Genomic DNA, 17,860 nt, shown 5'->3' with positions numbered 1-17,860 from the left:
CTTGTTAGGAAGTTCAAATTTTTAAGAGTCTAGTCCCTGATAGTTGTCATTAATATAAAATATTGGAGATCCAGATATGAAGTAACTAATAACAACATGAAACTTCAAGAAAGAGTAAATATACAAATAAATGGAAATATGCCATTATCCTGGACGGGAAAACCACCATAATTCATCTGTTTAATTTCTAAGTTTAGTTTATTTTCAGTGAAAATTCCCATAGAAGCTGGGTGTAGTAGCTTGGGAGGTTGAGTCAGGAACATTACAAGTTCAAGGCCGGCCTCAGCAACTTAGTAAGATCATGTCTCAAAATTTTAAAAATATGCTAATAAAATTATTATAAAGTTTTTGATATATTATATTGATGAGGTAACAATTGATAAATGTAATAATGAAAAAATTTCCAATCCCATTTAGTGTTTATCAAAAAGCAAGAATAATCAAAACTTGAGGTAATACTATTAGAATTTGGTATTATTAAAATTAGACAATAGGAATAGCTCATATCATTGGAAGAAAATAAAGATGCTCCACAAGAATGTAATATATGACAAAATAATGGTTAATGAAATTACATATAAATTTTTAACCAAATGGTTTTGAGGAAACTGGAAGCAAAATCAATTTGATCTGTTTCTAGTATCATATTTGAATTTCTTAAACCATTCTTAAATAATATAATGGGGCAAGTGGCTGTAAGAGAAATGAAAAAGAGAATAAACTGTTATCTAGCAATTAAAATTTATAATAGAATATTTTATTTCATGCATCTTCCACTTCCATGGCTAAGGACAACTAATTTAAAAAACTGCGGTGATGTGGCCAGGGAAAAGAACAATTAAGTCAGAGTTTTCTGGGTTGGTGAAGAACAACGAGACTTTTCACCATATTATTTGGTACAGTTTTCTTTGTAATTTTGAATTACTGGTTAATTATTAGTTGATAAAATTAATATAAGCTGTGTACAACAAACAACAGTCCTTTACTCTTCCTATATCCTTAAAATTCAGTCCTTTATATCTTTTTAGCTCCTATGATTAAATATCTGTATTTTTAAAAAGTAAGATTTTGCTATATTGCTTTTCTGAGTGTTCAAATCAGCTTCTCTTTTTCTTCCTTGCTACCCTACCTTATCCCTTCCTGTCACACCCTCACGCTTTGTGTGGTTGTACAGAGACCTCATTGCTTTGAGAAACTGTTTTGTTTTATAAAGGTCTTCCAAGACTTTTGCTGGGAAAATTATGACCTTCAAACTTTAAAAATATATAGCAGAGGGGTTAGGTATATACGTCAGTGGTAGAACACTTGCCTAGCACCTGCCATGTTCTGAGTTTGATTCCCAGCTCTGCTAAACAACAACAACAACATAGCAGAAAGTTAATACAGAGAAATTCTGGCATTTTGTGTGTATCTGTATCTGTATATCTATATTTAGGCAGTGTTTCATGAGTTCTTTGTTATTCAGGCTGCCTATGTATTGTCAAAATACCAGTACTTTGTGTGCCCAGTGGAATACCGAAGCGACATCAACTCCTTTGTCACAGAATGTGAGCCCACAGAACTTTTCCAGCTTCAGAGTTACTCACTTCCTCCCTTCCTACAGGCAGTATTGAGACAGGTAAGAGTAAAAGGTCAATATCACCTGGTTAGGAATCTTTTCTTTCAAAAAGTAAGCTTCCTCTAAAAGTGAGATTTAGGGTTGGGTATATAGCTCAGTTGGTAGAGTGCTTGCTACACATGCACAAACAAGGCCCTGGATTCAATCCCCAGCACCACAAAAATTTAAAAAATAAATAAATAAAAGTGAGATTTAGATTTTATGCATAATTTTTAACTTTGTCATATTGAAGTGCTTTTTATGTCTGATTATAATCAATAATGTGCTCTATTCTCTTGTGATTTTTATAAACATAAAATGAGTTAATATTGCAAATTGTATACTAGGAATGTATTTGCCTTATGATTTCATTACTGATGGTAATTATTTTGTGTGTATTTTTAAAATATTTTAAAATATTTGATAGATTTTTATAAAGCCCAATGAATTAGAAAGAGTTTTACATGTTACTTATATGAATTAACTCAATTTAAAACTCATTTAAAATTCATCATTCAAAAGAGCCCTTGATTTTTAGAGGACATTTATTACTACAGAAAGCTTCTCCTAAAAAAATGAATTTTCCTTCCAAGAGCACATTGCTACCATTTAAAGCATTTTTGAGGTGTCACATGGAAGGATGTTGATATGCTGTCCAGGAGAGCCCACCTGGTCTCTTATCAGGATTCATGTATGTTTGGCTAAACTGGGGGCTCAAGTGATGGGTGTGTGCACATGTGCATGTGTGTGTCTCTGAATCACTTTGTTTTTAACTAAAATCCATAATTTGTTAGTAGTAGATTAAACAACAAATTATTTCTTGACCGCTCAATACATGAATACCAAGAATTTTTTCAGTGTCCAAACCTCCTGTTACCTGCTGTAAAAGCATTTAATGCTGTCAATCTTTGGTCCCAGGTAAGACCGTTGCTTTGAGTACAGGTCCAAAAGGTCATGTTATCAAACACCTTTCTCATACTACACACGTTATTATTTTCTATATAATTGTACTTAGGGAAGCAAAAGCTATGAGTTCAGAAAATAATTTGACTGCAGGATTCTCTTTTTATTATCTTTTCCCTAAATCTTTTGTAATTGTAACTGTCTTGCTGAAGCTCATTTTGGCAGTTCTTATTTTTGTGTTTCCATTGCATTATATTAGTTTCAAGAGAAAGAGCCAATTTTCCCCTTATTTCATCATAAGAAATTTAAGTGAAATAAGGTACAAAATTAAATTATATAACAAAAAAAATAAAGTATTACTGGTGACAAAACAAAACAGAGGTAAAGATTAATGAAGCTGTATGCCCTACAACCCAATTGTTGCCACTGTTCTTGGATGAAACAGAAGGTATTGCACCAGTAGCAGGATTCAGTGTGCAGGTGCTTGGCAGTATGCTGCCGAGAAAACAGAGGCGCTGACTCAGTAGATGGCAGAGAGCTTACAATGTTTTTCTTCTGTGATCTGTGAAGATTGTAAAAAGTTAACAAAAATATGGCATATGCTTTGAATTAGTGTTTATGTCATGGTTCCTAGATTAGGTGTTATTCTCAAATACAGTTTTAATACAGATATTCCCAATATTGCCTTCCCTCTCCCTTTTTTTTCCTCTTTAGGAAACAGTGAGTTTATATCCTTTCCAGATACACAGCATTGCTCTTTCAACATTTGCATCTCTAATTGGCCCATTTGGAGGCTTCTTTGCCAGTGGGTTCAAAAGAGCTTTCAAAATTAAGGTATGTATTTAGATTCTTTGTTGTTAGTGAACATAATTAGAGAATATATCTTTGGTTAGAATTTGATCTCCTGTAGGTCTACATTAAGACCTTAGGCAAAAACTATTCCTCTAATTTGTTTTAACTTCTCAAAAATGCTGTCTGGCTGGTTAGAGTGTGTTCTTTTTGTTAGGCTTTGGCCATACCTTCCTAGTATATTTTTAAGTATCATGTCAGCCTCTTATAGAAATATCATGTTCCTTTAATGTTGGTATAAACACAGAATGTTATCCTTTCAAGTGTTCATCCAAAAATCTAGCCATCAATTGTCCAAAGTTTAGGGTTTTGCCAACCTCACTTGACAGAATATGCAGAAGAGCTGTTGGATATGTAACTATCATTGTGCTAAATTAGAAGTCATCACATTCTTTATGGGGAAGTGCAAATAATGAGTTGTTTTACATTTTGCAAACCATCTGTCCTATTACAGATGCTCAGCTCTGAGCTTTGCTATTGCAGCGTGAACACCCCTACCCCATAGACAATGTTTCCATGAATGACTGTGGCTGGGTTTTACTAAAACTTTACAAAACAGGTGTGGGCTGAATTTGGTCTGTGCAACCTAGTTTGCTGACCCTGCTCCTGATACTTGAAATCACCCTATGTTTTGTTTGGTTAAGATAGAGCATCAGGGAAGTGATGTTATCTCAGTCTCCCTCATGTGGTTTCACTAAGTTAAGGTGGAAATGTATGCCATGAAGGGTTAGGGAATAGGTTTTGAAGGTGGGATGGCCATGGAAGGCCTCTCTGAGAGGTGGCATCTGAGAAGAGAAGGAGAATAAATCCTGCAGAGAAATCTAAGGCAGCCACACAGGATGAGTACCTTGCAAAGGTTTCTAACCATCTGCAGAGTAGTATTGAGTTGCTGTGGTTCTCTTATGCTTCACTTGGTAGGGAAGAGAAGGAAGGAAGTAGATAGGCAAAAATTAACCAAAGAGTTCTTCAATAATTGTTTTAAACAGAGAAATTTTATAGTTAATATGGTATTTGTTTTAATGGTCTCTAGTCCAAGAGTTCTCATTAAATGGCAAAATATTTTTTGCATGTCTGAAATGAAGGTATGATTATGGTTGGCATTTGTATGTTTTTAGGTTACTTGAGTGAGCTAGAGCAATTGGGTATTTCCATTTCTTGGGTGCTTAGACAAGTCAGTTTGCAAAGGCTTATTACTCATCCTCTCAATTTGGCCACTTAATGGACTAACTAACGTGTCCCAGATGAGCTAGCTGCTTTGATTTTCTTTTTACCTCAACACTAAAAAAGAAGAAGAAATATTTATCATAGAAATAAAATGTTTATTTCAGAATAAGAACTATTAGAATAAACATGAGTTAGAACCAGTTGTACATCTGTCAACCACATTAAAATATTTCACAAATCACTTCTGGCTAAACAGAAGGAAATTAGATTAGTAATAGCTGATATAATATTTAGAAAATTTTCTTCAATGAAAAGAAGTTAATGCTAGATTTAATTAATGATTAATCAGTGTTATTTTGATGCTTTGGGTCAATTCAGTAATTATTCTAAATTGAGCACGTATTTGAAAGATATAGTTTTAATCTGTTGGAAGTGATATAATAAATTTGTAATTAGTGAGAAAATTTAATAGTATTTTCTTTATAGAGTCCATGGTGCCAGAAAGACACTTAGAGATAAGAATTTTATAGTTTTTTTTTCAAATTTGTTAATGTATTTGTTTGTTTCTAAAGGATTTTGCAAATACCATTCCTGGACACGGTGGGATAATGGACAGATTTGATTGTCAGTATTTGATGGCCACTTTTGTGCATGTGTACATCACGAGTTTTATAAGGTATTTTACATTTTAAACTTTTCATTACATGATTATTTTGAGTTTTCATTTCCATGAACGGTACATTAGTTTGAATAAGTTAACTTTTTCTGTCACTGATAATCTATCATATCAAAGTGGCCTCTAAAGCTGTAACTCTGAGGAGTGTCCTTAAATTGTCATGTTTTACATATATTTGAGCAGCTAAAACAAAAATAGATGCTGGGGTCCTTCACAGGACTAAGTTAAAGATCCAGTTAATGTGATTGGTACTGAATTTGGAACATCAGGAGATTTAATTTCTCAACTGGGCATTACAATGATTGTGAATACCAAGAGTTAAAAAGAAAGAGAACATAATTCATTCAGGCCACTGATTATTACTTGAGTGTCTGTTATGTGTTGTAGAATATTCTAGCATGGATATAGCAGAGGAAAAAAATCAAACCAAGTCACTGCTCTCAGAGATTTTTGTTGGGAGGTTGGAGAGAGAAGGGTCAGAGATGGACAATAATAAATATAGCTTGTTAGATGTTGTAAGTACCATGGAAAAAACAAAATAGTTGTGTGTGTCCTGGATGGTGTTGCTATTTTTTATTTTTGTTATTAAACCATAATGATTTAAATCAGTCCTATAGTGCCAGTTTGGTGTATGAAGGCTAACCACGTCAATCACATATTTACTTTATTTTTTGTGGTCTCAACTGGGTTCCCAGGAGGCAGAACACTTACTCATAGCACCTGAGTCATAGATAATATGGACGTCCTTCACAGAATTGTTTAGCGGAAAACTCATAGAGATCCCTGAATACATATTTTAAATATATACAAATATATTCTTCTTACCCATTGTAAGAACTTTTGTATTAACTTTCTTTTTCTTTTGTGGTGGGGGTGTATGAGTGGGTGGGGGGTGTTGTAGCCTTACTAGGATTTTTTTTTAGCATTTTAAAAATTTCCAATTAGTTATACATGATAATAGAACGTGTTTTGACACATCATACATAAATGGAGTATACCTTCTCATTCTTCTGGTTGTATATGATATAGGATTACACTGGTCATGTAATCATACATGCATATAGGGTCATAATGTCAGTTCATTATATAATCCTTCCTACCCTCGTTCCCCCTCCCCTCCCTTCACTCCCCTCTGTCTAATACAAAGTACCTCTATTCTTTCCTAGTGCCCCCCACCCCCCACCACTTATTGAGAATTAGTTTCCGCATATCATAGAAAAAATTCGGCCTTAGATTCTTTGGAATTAGCCAGGTGCTCTTCAACAGATGAATGGATAAAGAAAATGTGGTATACATACACAATGGAATATTACTCAGCCTTAAGGAAAAATGAAATTATGGCATTTGCCAGTAAATGGATGGAGCTGGAGAATATCATGCTAAGGGAAATAATTTTAATTTAATAATTTAATAATTTAATTTTAGCAATTTCATTACTCTTTCAAAGAATCAACTTATGGCTTTGGCAGTTTCATTTTTCATTCCTTTACCTTTTTTTAAGGTTCATTGCTGTTCTTTTCCAGCTTCTTGAGGTAAAGCCTTACTTATCAATTTTTAGGCATCTGGTCTAATATAGCCATCTAAGACTGTAAGCTTCCTTTTCTTTCTCCCCCTTATACAAGTATTTTCAATATTCAGTTATAAATATTTTCTGTTTTTTAGTATTAATATCTTCTTTGACACATGATTATTTAGAAGTAAATTGGTTGGTTTCCAAACAAATGAGCATTTTCTCATTCCTTTATTGATGTCTGCTTTAATTCCACGGTGGTCAGAAAACAAATTCTTGATGATTTCAGTGTTTATTTTTTGAAACTTGCTTTATGGCCATATAGTATTTCATCTACTCTGATATGTATTCTATTCATACATAAAACAGATGTGAGTTTTGCAGGTTTTATATGTTTTTTTTGTATGTTAAGTGAAGTTTAATAAAGTCTTTTTTTTTTGAGCAGATTATTCTATTAGTTCCTAACAGAGCTTTATTAAAATCTGCTGTGATTAAAAGTTTATCCTCTTTCTAGTTCTGTCAATTTTTGCATTATGTATTTTGAGCTTGCATTGTGTATATACAAATTTAGGATTGTCATATTTAGGATTGAATGGATCCTGTCTCATTATGTAATGCCCATTTTTACTATTTGCCTTAACTACCTATTTGTTGGCTCTCAGGATGGCCAGAGCAGCTTTCCTTTTGTCGAGTTTGCATGGTATTTCTTTGTTTATCCCTTTATGCTTAGCATTCTTTTATCCTTCTTTTTAGTGGTGTTTTTCTCTTCCTAATTTGTGGCTGAATTTTTTGTTTGTGTCTCTTTTGTGGTTTTTAATTAATGTATTTTTTTTGTAACCCAGTTGACAATCTTTGTCTTTTTAATTGGAATATTTAGCCTATTTATATGATATCTATTTGCTAGTATATTTGAATATTAGTCATTAGTGGTAAAATCCTTAGACTTCTTCATTTTCAGAAGGTGGCAGCTTTATAACTTTATAACTCGTATTCTTTAAGAAAAATCTGCTCTTCTTTTAGTAGAGAGAAGTCACGCTGAGCCCTGTTGTCCACCATCTGAAAGCAAATATTTAGACAATTAGAAATGCATCAGTGGTGCCAGGGTGCAACTGGATGGGAGCACCTGCAGGCGGGATTTAGCATTTAGCTGAACTCACTGAAATAAAATAGCCTGCCTTCTCCCTGTGGGCACCGAATCTGGGTGTGTACTATGCAGGTACTAAATCTTTTGAAGAAATATAATAAGCCAAGCTATGTCTTGACTTGAGTAGCCTGGCTATGAGAGGTATTTGGCCACAGTTCTTTGGCAGATGAACTGAGCCACATGCAAGAAGGTGACCCATGGGATGGCTGATCTGGATTGTTGTGCACTTTTTTAATTCAAAGATTCCTAGACTAAGATTTCCTCTACTCATCCTCCTTGCAGTACTACTGTATAGCAGATATTTTTTTCTTCCTGGGATTTTTACTTCCTTTAACTCTGTTTAAACAATTCTTATTGTAAAATACAAATTTACTTACCCATGCAAATGTCTTTCTCAAAACTCGGTGCCATTCCCCATCTTAGTCTTGCTTTTTCTAATTTGACTTTCCTTATAACTGTCCACAAAAAGTAAGCTATATTCTCTATTTCAAATGGATAGTGAGAGGTGCGAAAAAAAACCAATACATATAAGGCTTGAATTAGACTCGTTCCCGACAGACTAGTGTTTTAAGATCTTTAGTTTATAAATGGATTGAAATCTAGTGTCCCAGCAGCCGCAAATCTCAATCCCATGACCACAGTAGTGTCCCAGGAAGGTCATGAGGTCAGAGTTCTCCCCTGAACTCATCTCACCCCAAGTGCTCCACAGAAGAGACTAACAGAAGAGCTGGGACCAGGACCTCAGAGGAGTTTACCCAAAGGGAGCCCCTTGAGAAGGGAATGCTGCACTGGCTGTGTATGCATGTGACAGAGCAGGGCTCTGTGTGGTGACAGCAGTTCCTTGGCTCCTTTCTTCCCCACAAGGACTGTGGTGGGCCAGGTGACGGGGGCGGGGCTCTCCTCGGTCTCAACCTCCTTTCCCATACAGCAAGTAACACTTTAATTTTGCTTGCTACATTGGGGTTTGCCTCAGACTTCTTTGAACTAAGGCTCTCAGTAGGGACTTTGGTGCTGTGCACAGGACTTTGGATTCTGTCTCTTGAATATCTGTAGTCCCCTTGTTTTTATTTTTTCCTCCCCTTGACACAGACATTTAGACGTTAAAGTGAAATCAAGAGCTGTTTTAGTTCTGTAAAGACTGCTGCTCTACACTGTGAGGAATGGATTATCTTAAATTATGGATATGTGCTTCACTTATCTCTACTAAAATCACCTGAATGTTGTCTTCTCTACCTTATCTTTAGGGGTCCAAATCCCAGCAAAGTGCTTCAGCAGTTGTTGGTGCTTCAACCAGAACAGCAGTTAAATATATATAAAACCCTGAAGACTCATCTCATTGAGAAAGGAATCCTACAGCCCACCTTGAAAGTATAGCTGGATCCAGAGAGGGGAGGACTGACAAGAAAGAATTCTGCAGAAAAGCACTGAGAGATGAAATCTTGTAACTGTACAGAAAAATGGTTGAAAATGCAATAGATTGACATTTTACAGACATGAATGTTGGTTCTCTGAAATTACTGTGAATATTTAACAAACACTTACTTGATCTAAGTTGTGAAATAAGTAGCAAATTGCCAGCAAAATATCCTGTACTTTTTCTAAGATGTATTTTCTGATGTTAACTTCCTTCCCCTTACTTGCTGGGTTTCATAATTTAAAAGGCTTGTATTTTAAAGAGTCAAACACTATAAAATAAGTAAATCGAGGTGATCTTAAGATTGCACCTGGCAGTGGGATCTTTTGCACAAATGTTCACTTTTGCACTTGGAGCTACTCTTTGATTTTAACAGAGTATTGTTTGTAAGGCACACCGGGGAGTCCGCTCTGCTTCTCAGTCTGAAGTATTTTCTGAAGGGCTGAGTTTGATGGGGGGAAAATGATTGTCTACTTTTCTTTTTTTTTTTTTTTTTTCCCTTTCTTTTTTTGGTGGTTGTTTTGGCTTGGTTTTCTGTTGCTGGGGAGTGAACCAGGCCTTGCACATTCTAGATTCTAGTCATGTGCTCTAGGATTGAGTGACACTCCAGCCTGACTTTCCACTTTTCAAAGAAGTAATCATTTTCCAGGAGAAAGCATTCTGCTTTTAGGTAGGTTCAAACTTCAATAGAGGGAGGATTAAATTTCTGCCATTATTTGTGTGTTTAAAAAAAGCACTCCACTTCTGATAAAATTATTTGGAAAAACACAGCCTTACAGAAACTTTCCAAGAGAAACAAAGGAGATTTCTGCCTGAAGAACAGTGTTCGGATCCTCCTCTGCAGATGATCTCAACGGGACTATAGTTCAGGAGGCAGCTTCTAAAACAGTGCTGTGTGGCCTGGGCCCCCTCTTGGTCGAGTTCTCCGCTTTTTTCTTGTTTCCCTGTGAACTGATTTTGCTAAGGTGTGTAGTGGTAGGCACACAGCAAGGTCAGTGCTCAGGGCAGTGAGTGGTGTGGTAGCCAAAGCAGAGGAGGGGATGCTTAGCTGAGCAAGGCCCGTAGGAGGGGGCCCCTGATCCTATGTTTTGGGTACCTCCTTCCAGATCTCCAGTGAAGCCCTTCAGAGACTTTTCTAAGAAGAAGGAAGAAGACTCAGTCCCACGTCAACTCCCTGGGGGTGGCTAACCTTTGTCCCATTGTTCTTTCTCATCATGTCATAAAATCTAAGGACATCAGCTGATTATTTTTTCTCGTAAGAATGAAAATCAAGTAGAAGTGATTGCCACCAAAACCAAAAAGCACACGAATGCCAAACCATTCCTTTGGTGAACTGGACACTGTAAGCAAACAAAAAAGAGTAAGTTTCTTTTCAGTGGGCACAAATAAGCTCCTATTGTGTGCTCCCTACAGCCATATTTAATGTATTGAACTGTCAGCAATAAACCTGCACAAAGAGCCAAGTGCTCCTGGTCAAATGTTCAGAGGGGAGATAGAGATCTATTTTAAAGAATGTTTTGCTAATGAAAAGTAAATATTTTTGTTTAGATAAAAAAAAAAAATCCATTATTTTATATGTCCACGCTACTGCTATATTTAAAAGACTATAACTCTGCCTGGGTTCCACACGTGGACCCGCGCTGTCAGCCTCATGGCATACCACAGGGATGGCAGAGGATAGAGCACTTGGCACCAAGACCCTCAGGGTTGGGTCTGGTGTCTACTTAGCTGATTCACCACTGCTGGACGTGTTCAGTGAGCATTGTGTCTGTCACACCACTCTACAAAAACTAGAATTGGCACTGAAAGGGTTATTACAGGAGGGAATTATCACCTTTAAAATCAGGCCACCTACATATTGATTTTCAGTACTCTTGCATTTATTTCCCCCACTAACAGCACCAAATGTTGATCATCAAAAATGTGAGATACAACAGTTTAGAAAACAGAATGAAAATTTTGCGATAGGAATTTATGTTGAAAATTTGACCTTTACACAAGTAAAAACTCCTTGAAGATTCACAAAGCCCTCCGCATTTTTATTTGAAGTACTTGATGAGGCATTGCAAGACAGAATTATGAGAGCATCACTAAATACATGTATTACAAAATCAATATCATTACAAACAAAGTGTGAAGCTGGAAACATTTGGGGTCACAGTAAAAGCTTTTCTCAAATAAACTTTTAGATTTGGGTGTACTTTATTCTTTATGTAAAAAGATAAATTCTTAAAATTTTAACGGAGCTCTAAAGATTAACCTTTGTAGTGTACTTTTATAGCATGTATATTCAAACTATATATTTTAGCAGAAGATTGCCATAAAACCATGACTTTGGTCATTTTTGTATTTGCACTGGGAAGAGGGCTGAAATTCCAATGTATCGATGTGGCGGTGGAAAAATGGAAAGCTGGGAACTTCTTTCACAGCAGTGGCCAGTGTTCCAAAGTGGCCATTGGGGAAGGTAGTCCATTGTACTCACTGCTTGACTTTTTTACCTGTGGGATGCGATGTTTCCTCAATGCTTTCTCCCTTGTGGTTGGTGGTGCTTACACAGTGACTGAGAATACAAAGACCACCTGCCCCCCCTTTTCATTTTTAGTATCTTTTCATTTGCACTTTGGTTTGAACAAAGATAGTGTCACCTTGTTCAAAGAAAAGGACAAGGTACAAACAGTGTGTATAGACTGTGTATAGGTGAAAGTTGTGTGTCAATCAGTTCTCTGAATCTTTTTACTGAAACAGATAGGGAAATAAAACTTCAATCACATTTTGACTCTGTTGTGCCGTTTTCTCATTGAAGCAGAAACATTCATTCATTAAACTAGTGTTCACAAAATTGTGACAGATACGCATAAATTGTGTATGAATTCTACCACTCACGCCTACGGTGACATCTGCAGGGCGAGAGAAAACCGAGTTCTGGTGAGGGGACAGCTGTGTGTCTTCTTAATAGAATACTGAGCTTCTGTGTGCCAGAGTTTGCCATTACACACTTGTTTTTGTGACTCTGAATAATGTCTAGGACTTCAAGTTTTATGGAGACCAAATGAGACCTGTTTTGTATTCCCAGGGTCCAGCACAATCTGCATGCTGTGGGCACTCAGGCTTCTGAACCAATGGAAGGGCTGGGAGTTGGGAACTGTGCACATTCCCACGGTGACTTGGATAGTCCCCACCCACTGCACCCCCCCACCCCCAGTTACATTTTGCATAGCTCTAAGGTGGACGAATTAGGTGGTTTTAAGGACTCAGGAAAACGTTTGAAAGTGCCTGGATCTGTGTCCATCCTGGAACAGCTGATGAGTAATACCAAGTTTCCTTTCTTCCCATCTGCTCCTCTCCTGTTACTCATTTCCAGTGGGTCAGGAGAGCTGGGCAGAAAGGTCCACCACTTTGGCCATGGCTTTCTTAGGTGGCATTACATAAGTGTTTCTTGGTGGATAGATAGCTCATCAGTTCACTTCAGCCATCCTGGAATCTGTGCACCAGACTTTGTTCAGAAATGGAGAAAACATCCAAACCAATAACAGCATGCAGTGGCGCACACCTGTAATTCCAGTGGCTCAGGAGGCTGAGGCAGGAGGATCACAAGTTCAAAGCCAGGCTCAGCAACAGTGAGGTGCTAAGCAACTCAGTGAGACCCTGTCTCCAAATAAAATACAAAATAGGGCTGGGGATGTGGTTCAGTGGTCCAGTGCCCCTGAGTTCAATCCTCAGTACCAAAAAAGAAAAAAAAAAAAAAAACAACTAATAACTCGCAGAGATAGAGGCAGATGCCATTTGAGGTGGATTGTGATCAGGGTGATGACAGACAAATAAAGCCCCAGAAGCTTGGGAAGACAGGAGACAACCATCTGACCTGCATTCAGGACCTGTTTCTCCACAGCCAGACATCTCTGTCCCCTCCTGAAAGAAAGTTTGAATTCACTGAGAAAGGGATTCCATTTGGGAACCTCTTGAGTAGCTGCGAATAAAAATCAGATCTAGGCCATTTAACCAAAACCAAATGATGTCCTATACTGTTGTCTTCATGCAGAGAAGTGGAGAAACTTCTTGACTTACTGAATAAACAGTGAAGGTCACGTAGTAAAGGTTCATGAATAAGACATTTCTGATGATGTCAAAGTGGCCAAAAGCAGCCAAGAGAATCTAGTCCAGTTCCCTAATGTGTACAAAGGACCTGGGAGACGGTTAAAGCAAGGTCAGACTGTCTTCCCTAGGGAGAGAACAGAATCTCAAACTGCTGTCACTTTTCAACACAGACGGGATGTGGGCTTCTTTCTACTGTGATTCCTACTTGAGTTTAATGGATCCATATGGCTTTCTGTTCAAGAATATGTGATTTTAAACTTCAGATGGGGCCTAGAAGACTGGTAAGTTTGGGGAACATTGTTGAATAATCAATTAAATGTATTCCTCATTGGATTTAATAAATCTCAAAAACTTGTGAAGAAATCAGAACAAGAAATTTCAGCTAGTCCATGTGTTTTCAACAGCTTTATTAAAATGTGATTTACATACTATAGCATTGTACAACCATCTCACCAAATCCAGTTGGAGAACATTTCTGTTAACATTTCCTTGGTGCCCATTTACAGTTAATCCCCACTCTAATTCCATGCCTTAGGCAATCATTAATTTGTTTTCTGCCTTTATTAATTTATCTTTTCTGGACTTCACATACAAATGGAATCATATGGTGTGTTGTATTTTTGCATCTTGCATAATATTTTTGCATATATTAGCACTCCTCTGCTTTTTATGAATATCATATTTTGTGAACTTTGCCAGTTGATGGACATTTGGGTTATTTTCCGGTTTAGGGCTTTTATGAAAAATGTTATTATGAAAAACTTGTGGACATGCCTTCATTTCTCTTTGGTAGATTGCTAGGGGTGGAATTGCTGAGTTGCATGGTAAATTCATGTTTAACTTCTTTTTTCATGTTGAAGTTAGAATTAAATTCAAAAATATATTAATAGTCCTTGATAGCTTGGAATGGTTTGATATCTGATAGCATTGTCTTACATCTCTGTAAAGTGGATTTATTCTTTCTTCATGTTTAATTTAAATAAACAAAGTGTTTCCTAAGGTGGCTAAACAGTCCTACATTCTTACTTGCTGTGCACAAGGGTCCTACATTCTGTATCCTCACCAAAACCTGTATTGCCTGTCTGCTCATTTGTAGTCGTTCTTGCTGGTATGTAGAGGTGTCTCATTGTGGTTTTAGTTTGCATTTCCTTAATGGATAATAGTGTTGAGCATCATTTCCTGTGCTTATTTGCAATGCGTATATCTTATATGATGAACCTTGACAATTCTATTTTTTAGTCAGGAGACAAGGAACAGATCCTGATTCAGATTAGTATGACCTCGCTTGAGGAGTAGCACCCAAATGTACACAGTAGTACTGGAAAAAAAAAAAGCCAAGGCCAAAAGGGCTTGATAGAAGTTCTAAGTGAACCCACACTGAATTGAGGGGTGACGACTTCTAGCTCCTGGGAGGGCAAAGGCAGGAGGACTTCATGCAGGTCTTTGTGCCTCTCTGTCTTATTCATAATAGGTAGCACTTTTTGGCACCATGAAGGTGATTTATTTCTAAGGGCTCTCAAGAATTTCAAGAGGTAAGTTTTATTTGAATATAATACATGCTGCTAAGAATATTTATTACCACCATCCCCCAGAACCCCAGCATTCTCCAAAGAATGGATATCATATGTTCATTAAACATATATATTATGGAACTTCATTTGAATTACACGTCATCTTAGTAACTAAAGTGGTAAATACTTCCTGCTGTCAAAGAACTTCTGGTTAAGCTGGGAAGACATCACAGAAGGTGATGTGATTGTGGTTTACAATCTGGGCTGGAGCTGGGGGAAGCCAGGAGGAGGGGTGGCAGGAAAAGGTCTTCCTGGGGAGGAACCAGTGGCTCTGGCTGCTAAGACAGGCTGTCAGGGTCAGCTGCTTTCTTGACAGATACCTTCAGTAAAGTGTAGTGGACATCGTGATAAGAAGTTGAAGGCTTCACGGAGAGTGGGGTGGGTTGATGCTGGTCTCCAAGAGTAAGTGCTGTTAGATGCATGGCTGAAGGGAAGGCGAAGTGGTAGCCTCTTTGCAAAACAAGCTGGCACCTCCTCAAAAGGTTGCTCTCTGGTCCAACCGTTTCACTCTTTGGAATCTCCCAAGTGAAAACATTCATCCACACAAAACCTGTGCATGAGTGTTTACAGCAGTAAAATTCACTGTTCGCAATAGTCTATTACGTGGTGAGTGGATGAATAAAATGTGGTCCAGCCATCCAGTGGACTCCTGCTTGGCAGTGAAGAAGGATGGAATACTTATATATGCTACAATATGGAGGAACCTCAAAAATCTTAAGAGAAGTAAGCCAGCCCCCAAAGACTGGAGACTGCATGATTCCATCCAGGCCACGTCAGGAGAGGCGAATTCACAGTAGACAGAAAGCAGGTGAGTGGTTGCCAGGGCCTGGGGGATGGGCAGTGGGAGAATGAAAGTGACTGCCTAGGATAAGAGGTTTCTTTTGAGGTGATGAAATGTTCTAAAACTGAATTGTAATGATGGTCGCATAACAACAGAAATGACCAAAACACTGAATCGTACACTTTAAGTTGACTTTTGTAGTATGCTAATCAAATCTCAAAGTTGCAACAGTATCTGACAGGAGAATCTGCAGTGGTGAGATCTGGGGAGCAGGCAGTTTGGGGACAGTTTTCCAGGTTGGGGGGGTGGGAGGGCTGCCAGCTGACCTCACAGAAGGGTTCCCACAACAGGTCCATTTGCCACCTCTCCCTCCTGGCAGGCTTGAGAGGTGGGGGCTGCCCTGGAATATTTCCGCCTCCCAGGTGGGCTGGACTAGCAGGGGAGGAGGCTTTCTTTTCTCGGGCATTATAACAGAGACCCTGCAGCTTCTCTGGTGGAGTCCGGGGCGCATGGTTCTCTCGATGGCAGGGAGGGTGTGGTGTTCAAAGGTGCCCTCAAGGACGGAGGAAAGTTGAATGGGGCAGACCACACCCCAGTGAGGGATCCAAACACAAGTGTTCGGGCATGTGGCACATGAAAGATCAAATTCAACACAAGAAAGATGATTTATGATTTCTGAAAAAAACAGATTGCCTTAGAGTTGAGGACAAGTCACTGGCTGCCTCTAATTTCTGATTCATGGCATTCAACAAATTCCTTGAGCAGCTGCCCTGCCAGGCCCAGTTCTGGGAACTCCACACAGAGGTGAACAAGACCAAATGCTTCACATGGCTGACCCTACTGGGAGACACCACAGAGAACTAACACAGAGCATGTTACTGTGGAAGGTGTTCCAGGGAAGAAGAGCAGAGAGGGTGGTGAACGGGCATTGGGGCTGGGAAGTGCAGGTGGGTCAGGGGCCTCACTTGGAAGGTGACATTTGAGACCATCGCTGAAGAAGGTGAGGGAGGAAGAGGAGCACAGGTGGGCCAGGCGGAATCTCTCAGGCAGAGGGTACAACCAGAACAAAGGCCCTGTGGTGGAATTAGACCTGGCTGGTATGAGCAGAAACAGCATGTGTTCCAGTGACTTTTCTTGGTGCTGTGGACCGAACTTGGGACTTCAACATACTAAGCACACGCTGTACCACTGAGCTACACCCCTAGTCAGAAGTAGCATTTTTAGGTTCTAGCTTTTGTTCCAAGTCAGCTGCGGTGCTTCAAGGCGAGATCATGAACAGGCTTAAATAACTGTTCTGTCCTGGAATGCAGCTCACAACCACTGTGCCTTTGTTGAGCAGGAAGCATGATAGCTGAAGGCCAAGGTTGAAGTACCAACGCTTTTCTCTTGATAAGGCAGGGCGTGCTCATTCATGGATGATACTGAAATAACATTCTAATCACACTTTCACTGTTGTCTTCAAAAACTAAACTGGGAGGCTGGGGTTATAGCTCAGTTGATAGAGTGCTTGCCTTGCATGCACAAGGTCCTGAGTTCAATCCCCAGCACCCCACACTTTCAAGAACTATGTAATGTTTTGAACAACCAACAATAAAAATTAAAAAAAAAAAAAAAGAAGAAAAAAAAAAACTAAACTGGGAAAGCAAGCTGGGAGCTACCTGTAGAGGGCATGGGCCTGGGAGTTGGGAAGCTTAGGAACAGAACTGGGAATGCAATGTTGGGAAAGTGAACCCCTCCATGAACCCTTCCCTGTGCCAAAGGAGGGCCTGGGCTTGACTTCCTAGAGCTCTTCCTGCCCTAGCATTCTGCCCTGTTTATCTGAGTGAAGATGAGCTTCTGCTACTCGCCTTGCCTCTGGCCTTTGAAAAAAGTCTCAGTACATCATTTCTTTTACGTTCCTATTTTGAAATGAACACTATAACATATTGTCAGGCACTACCTTCCCTATATGTATTCCCAGATATAATCCTTATATATAACAATTCTCTGGGGCCAGCTGTCATAATGCAACATTTTTAAATAAGCAAACCCAGACATGGAGAGCTTAAGTCACTCACCCAAGTTCACACACAGAAAGGGGTAGAACAGAAACTCAGGCCCCAGACTAATCAGTATATGATGCTTATTAGAACTGTGTGTGATATTAAAAGAATAGT

General features: G+C 38.5%; 1 protein-coding gene across 2 annotated transcripts in view; it reads left to right on the top strand.

Annotated features, from left to right (window-relative positions):
* Window positions 1-12,033, top strand: part of Cds1 (CDP-diacylglycerol synthase 1) — a 67,382-nt gene extending 55,349 nt beyond the window's left edge. For both annotated transcript variants that reach the window (XM_048784726.1, XM_015499208.2), the window contains 4 exons: window positions 1,466-1,618; window positions 3,215-3,334; window positions 5,086-5,189; window positions 9,088-12,033. In XM_048784726.1, the coding sequence (XP_048640683.1) occupies window positions 1,466-1,618; window positions 3,215-3,334; window positions 5,086-5,189; window positions 9,088-9,217 (507 nt within the window). In that variant the 3' untranslated portion in view covers window positions 9,218-12,033. The remainder of the gene's footprint in view (window positions 1-1,465; window positions 1,619-3,214; window positions 3,335-5,085; window positions 5,190-9,087) is intronic.
* The last annotated feature ends 5,827 nt before the right edge of the window (window positions 12,034-17,860 follow it).

Source organism: Marmota marmota, unplaced genomic scaffold (genome assembly GCF_001458135.2).
Source record: "Marmota marmota marmota unplaced genomic scaffold, marMar, whole genome shotgun sequence".
Lineage (NCBI taxonomy): Eukaryota > Metazoa > Chordata > Mammalia > Rodentia > Sciuridae > Marmota > Marmota marmota.
Note: the sequence above shows the minus strand (reverse complement) of the source record. Positions and strands in the feature narration are given on the sequence as shown.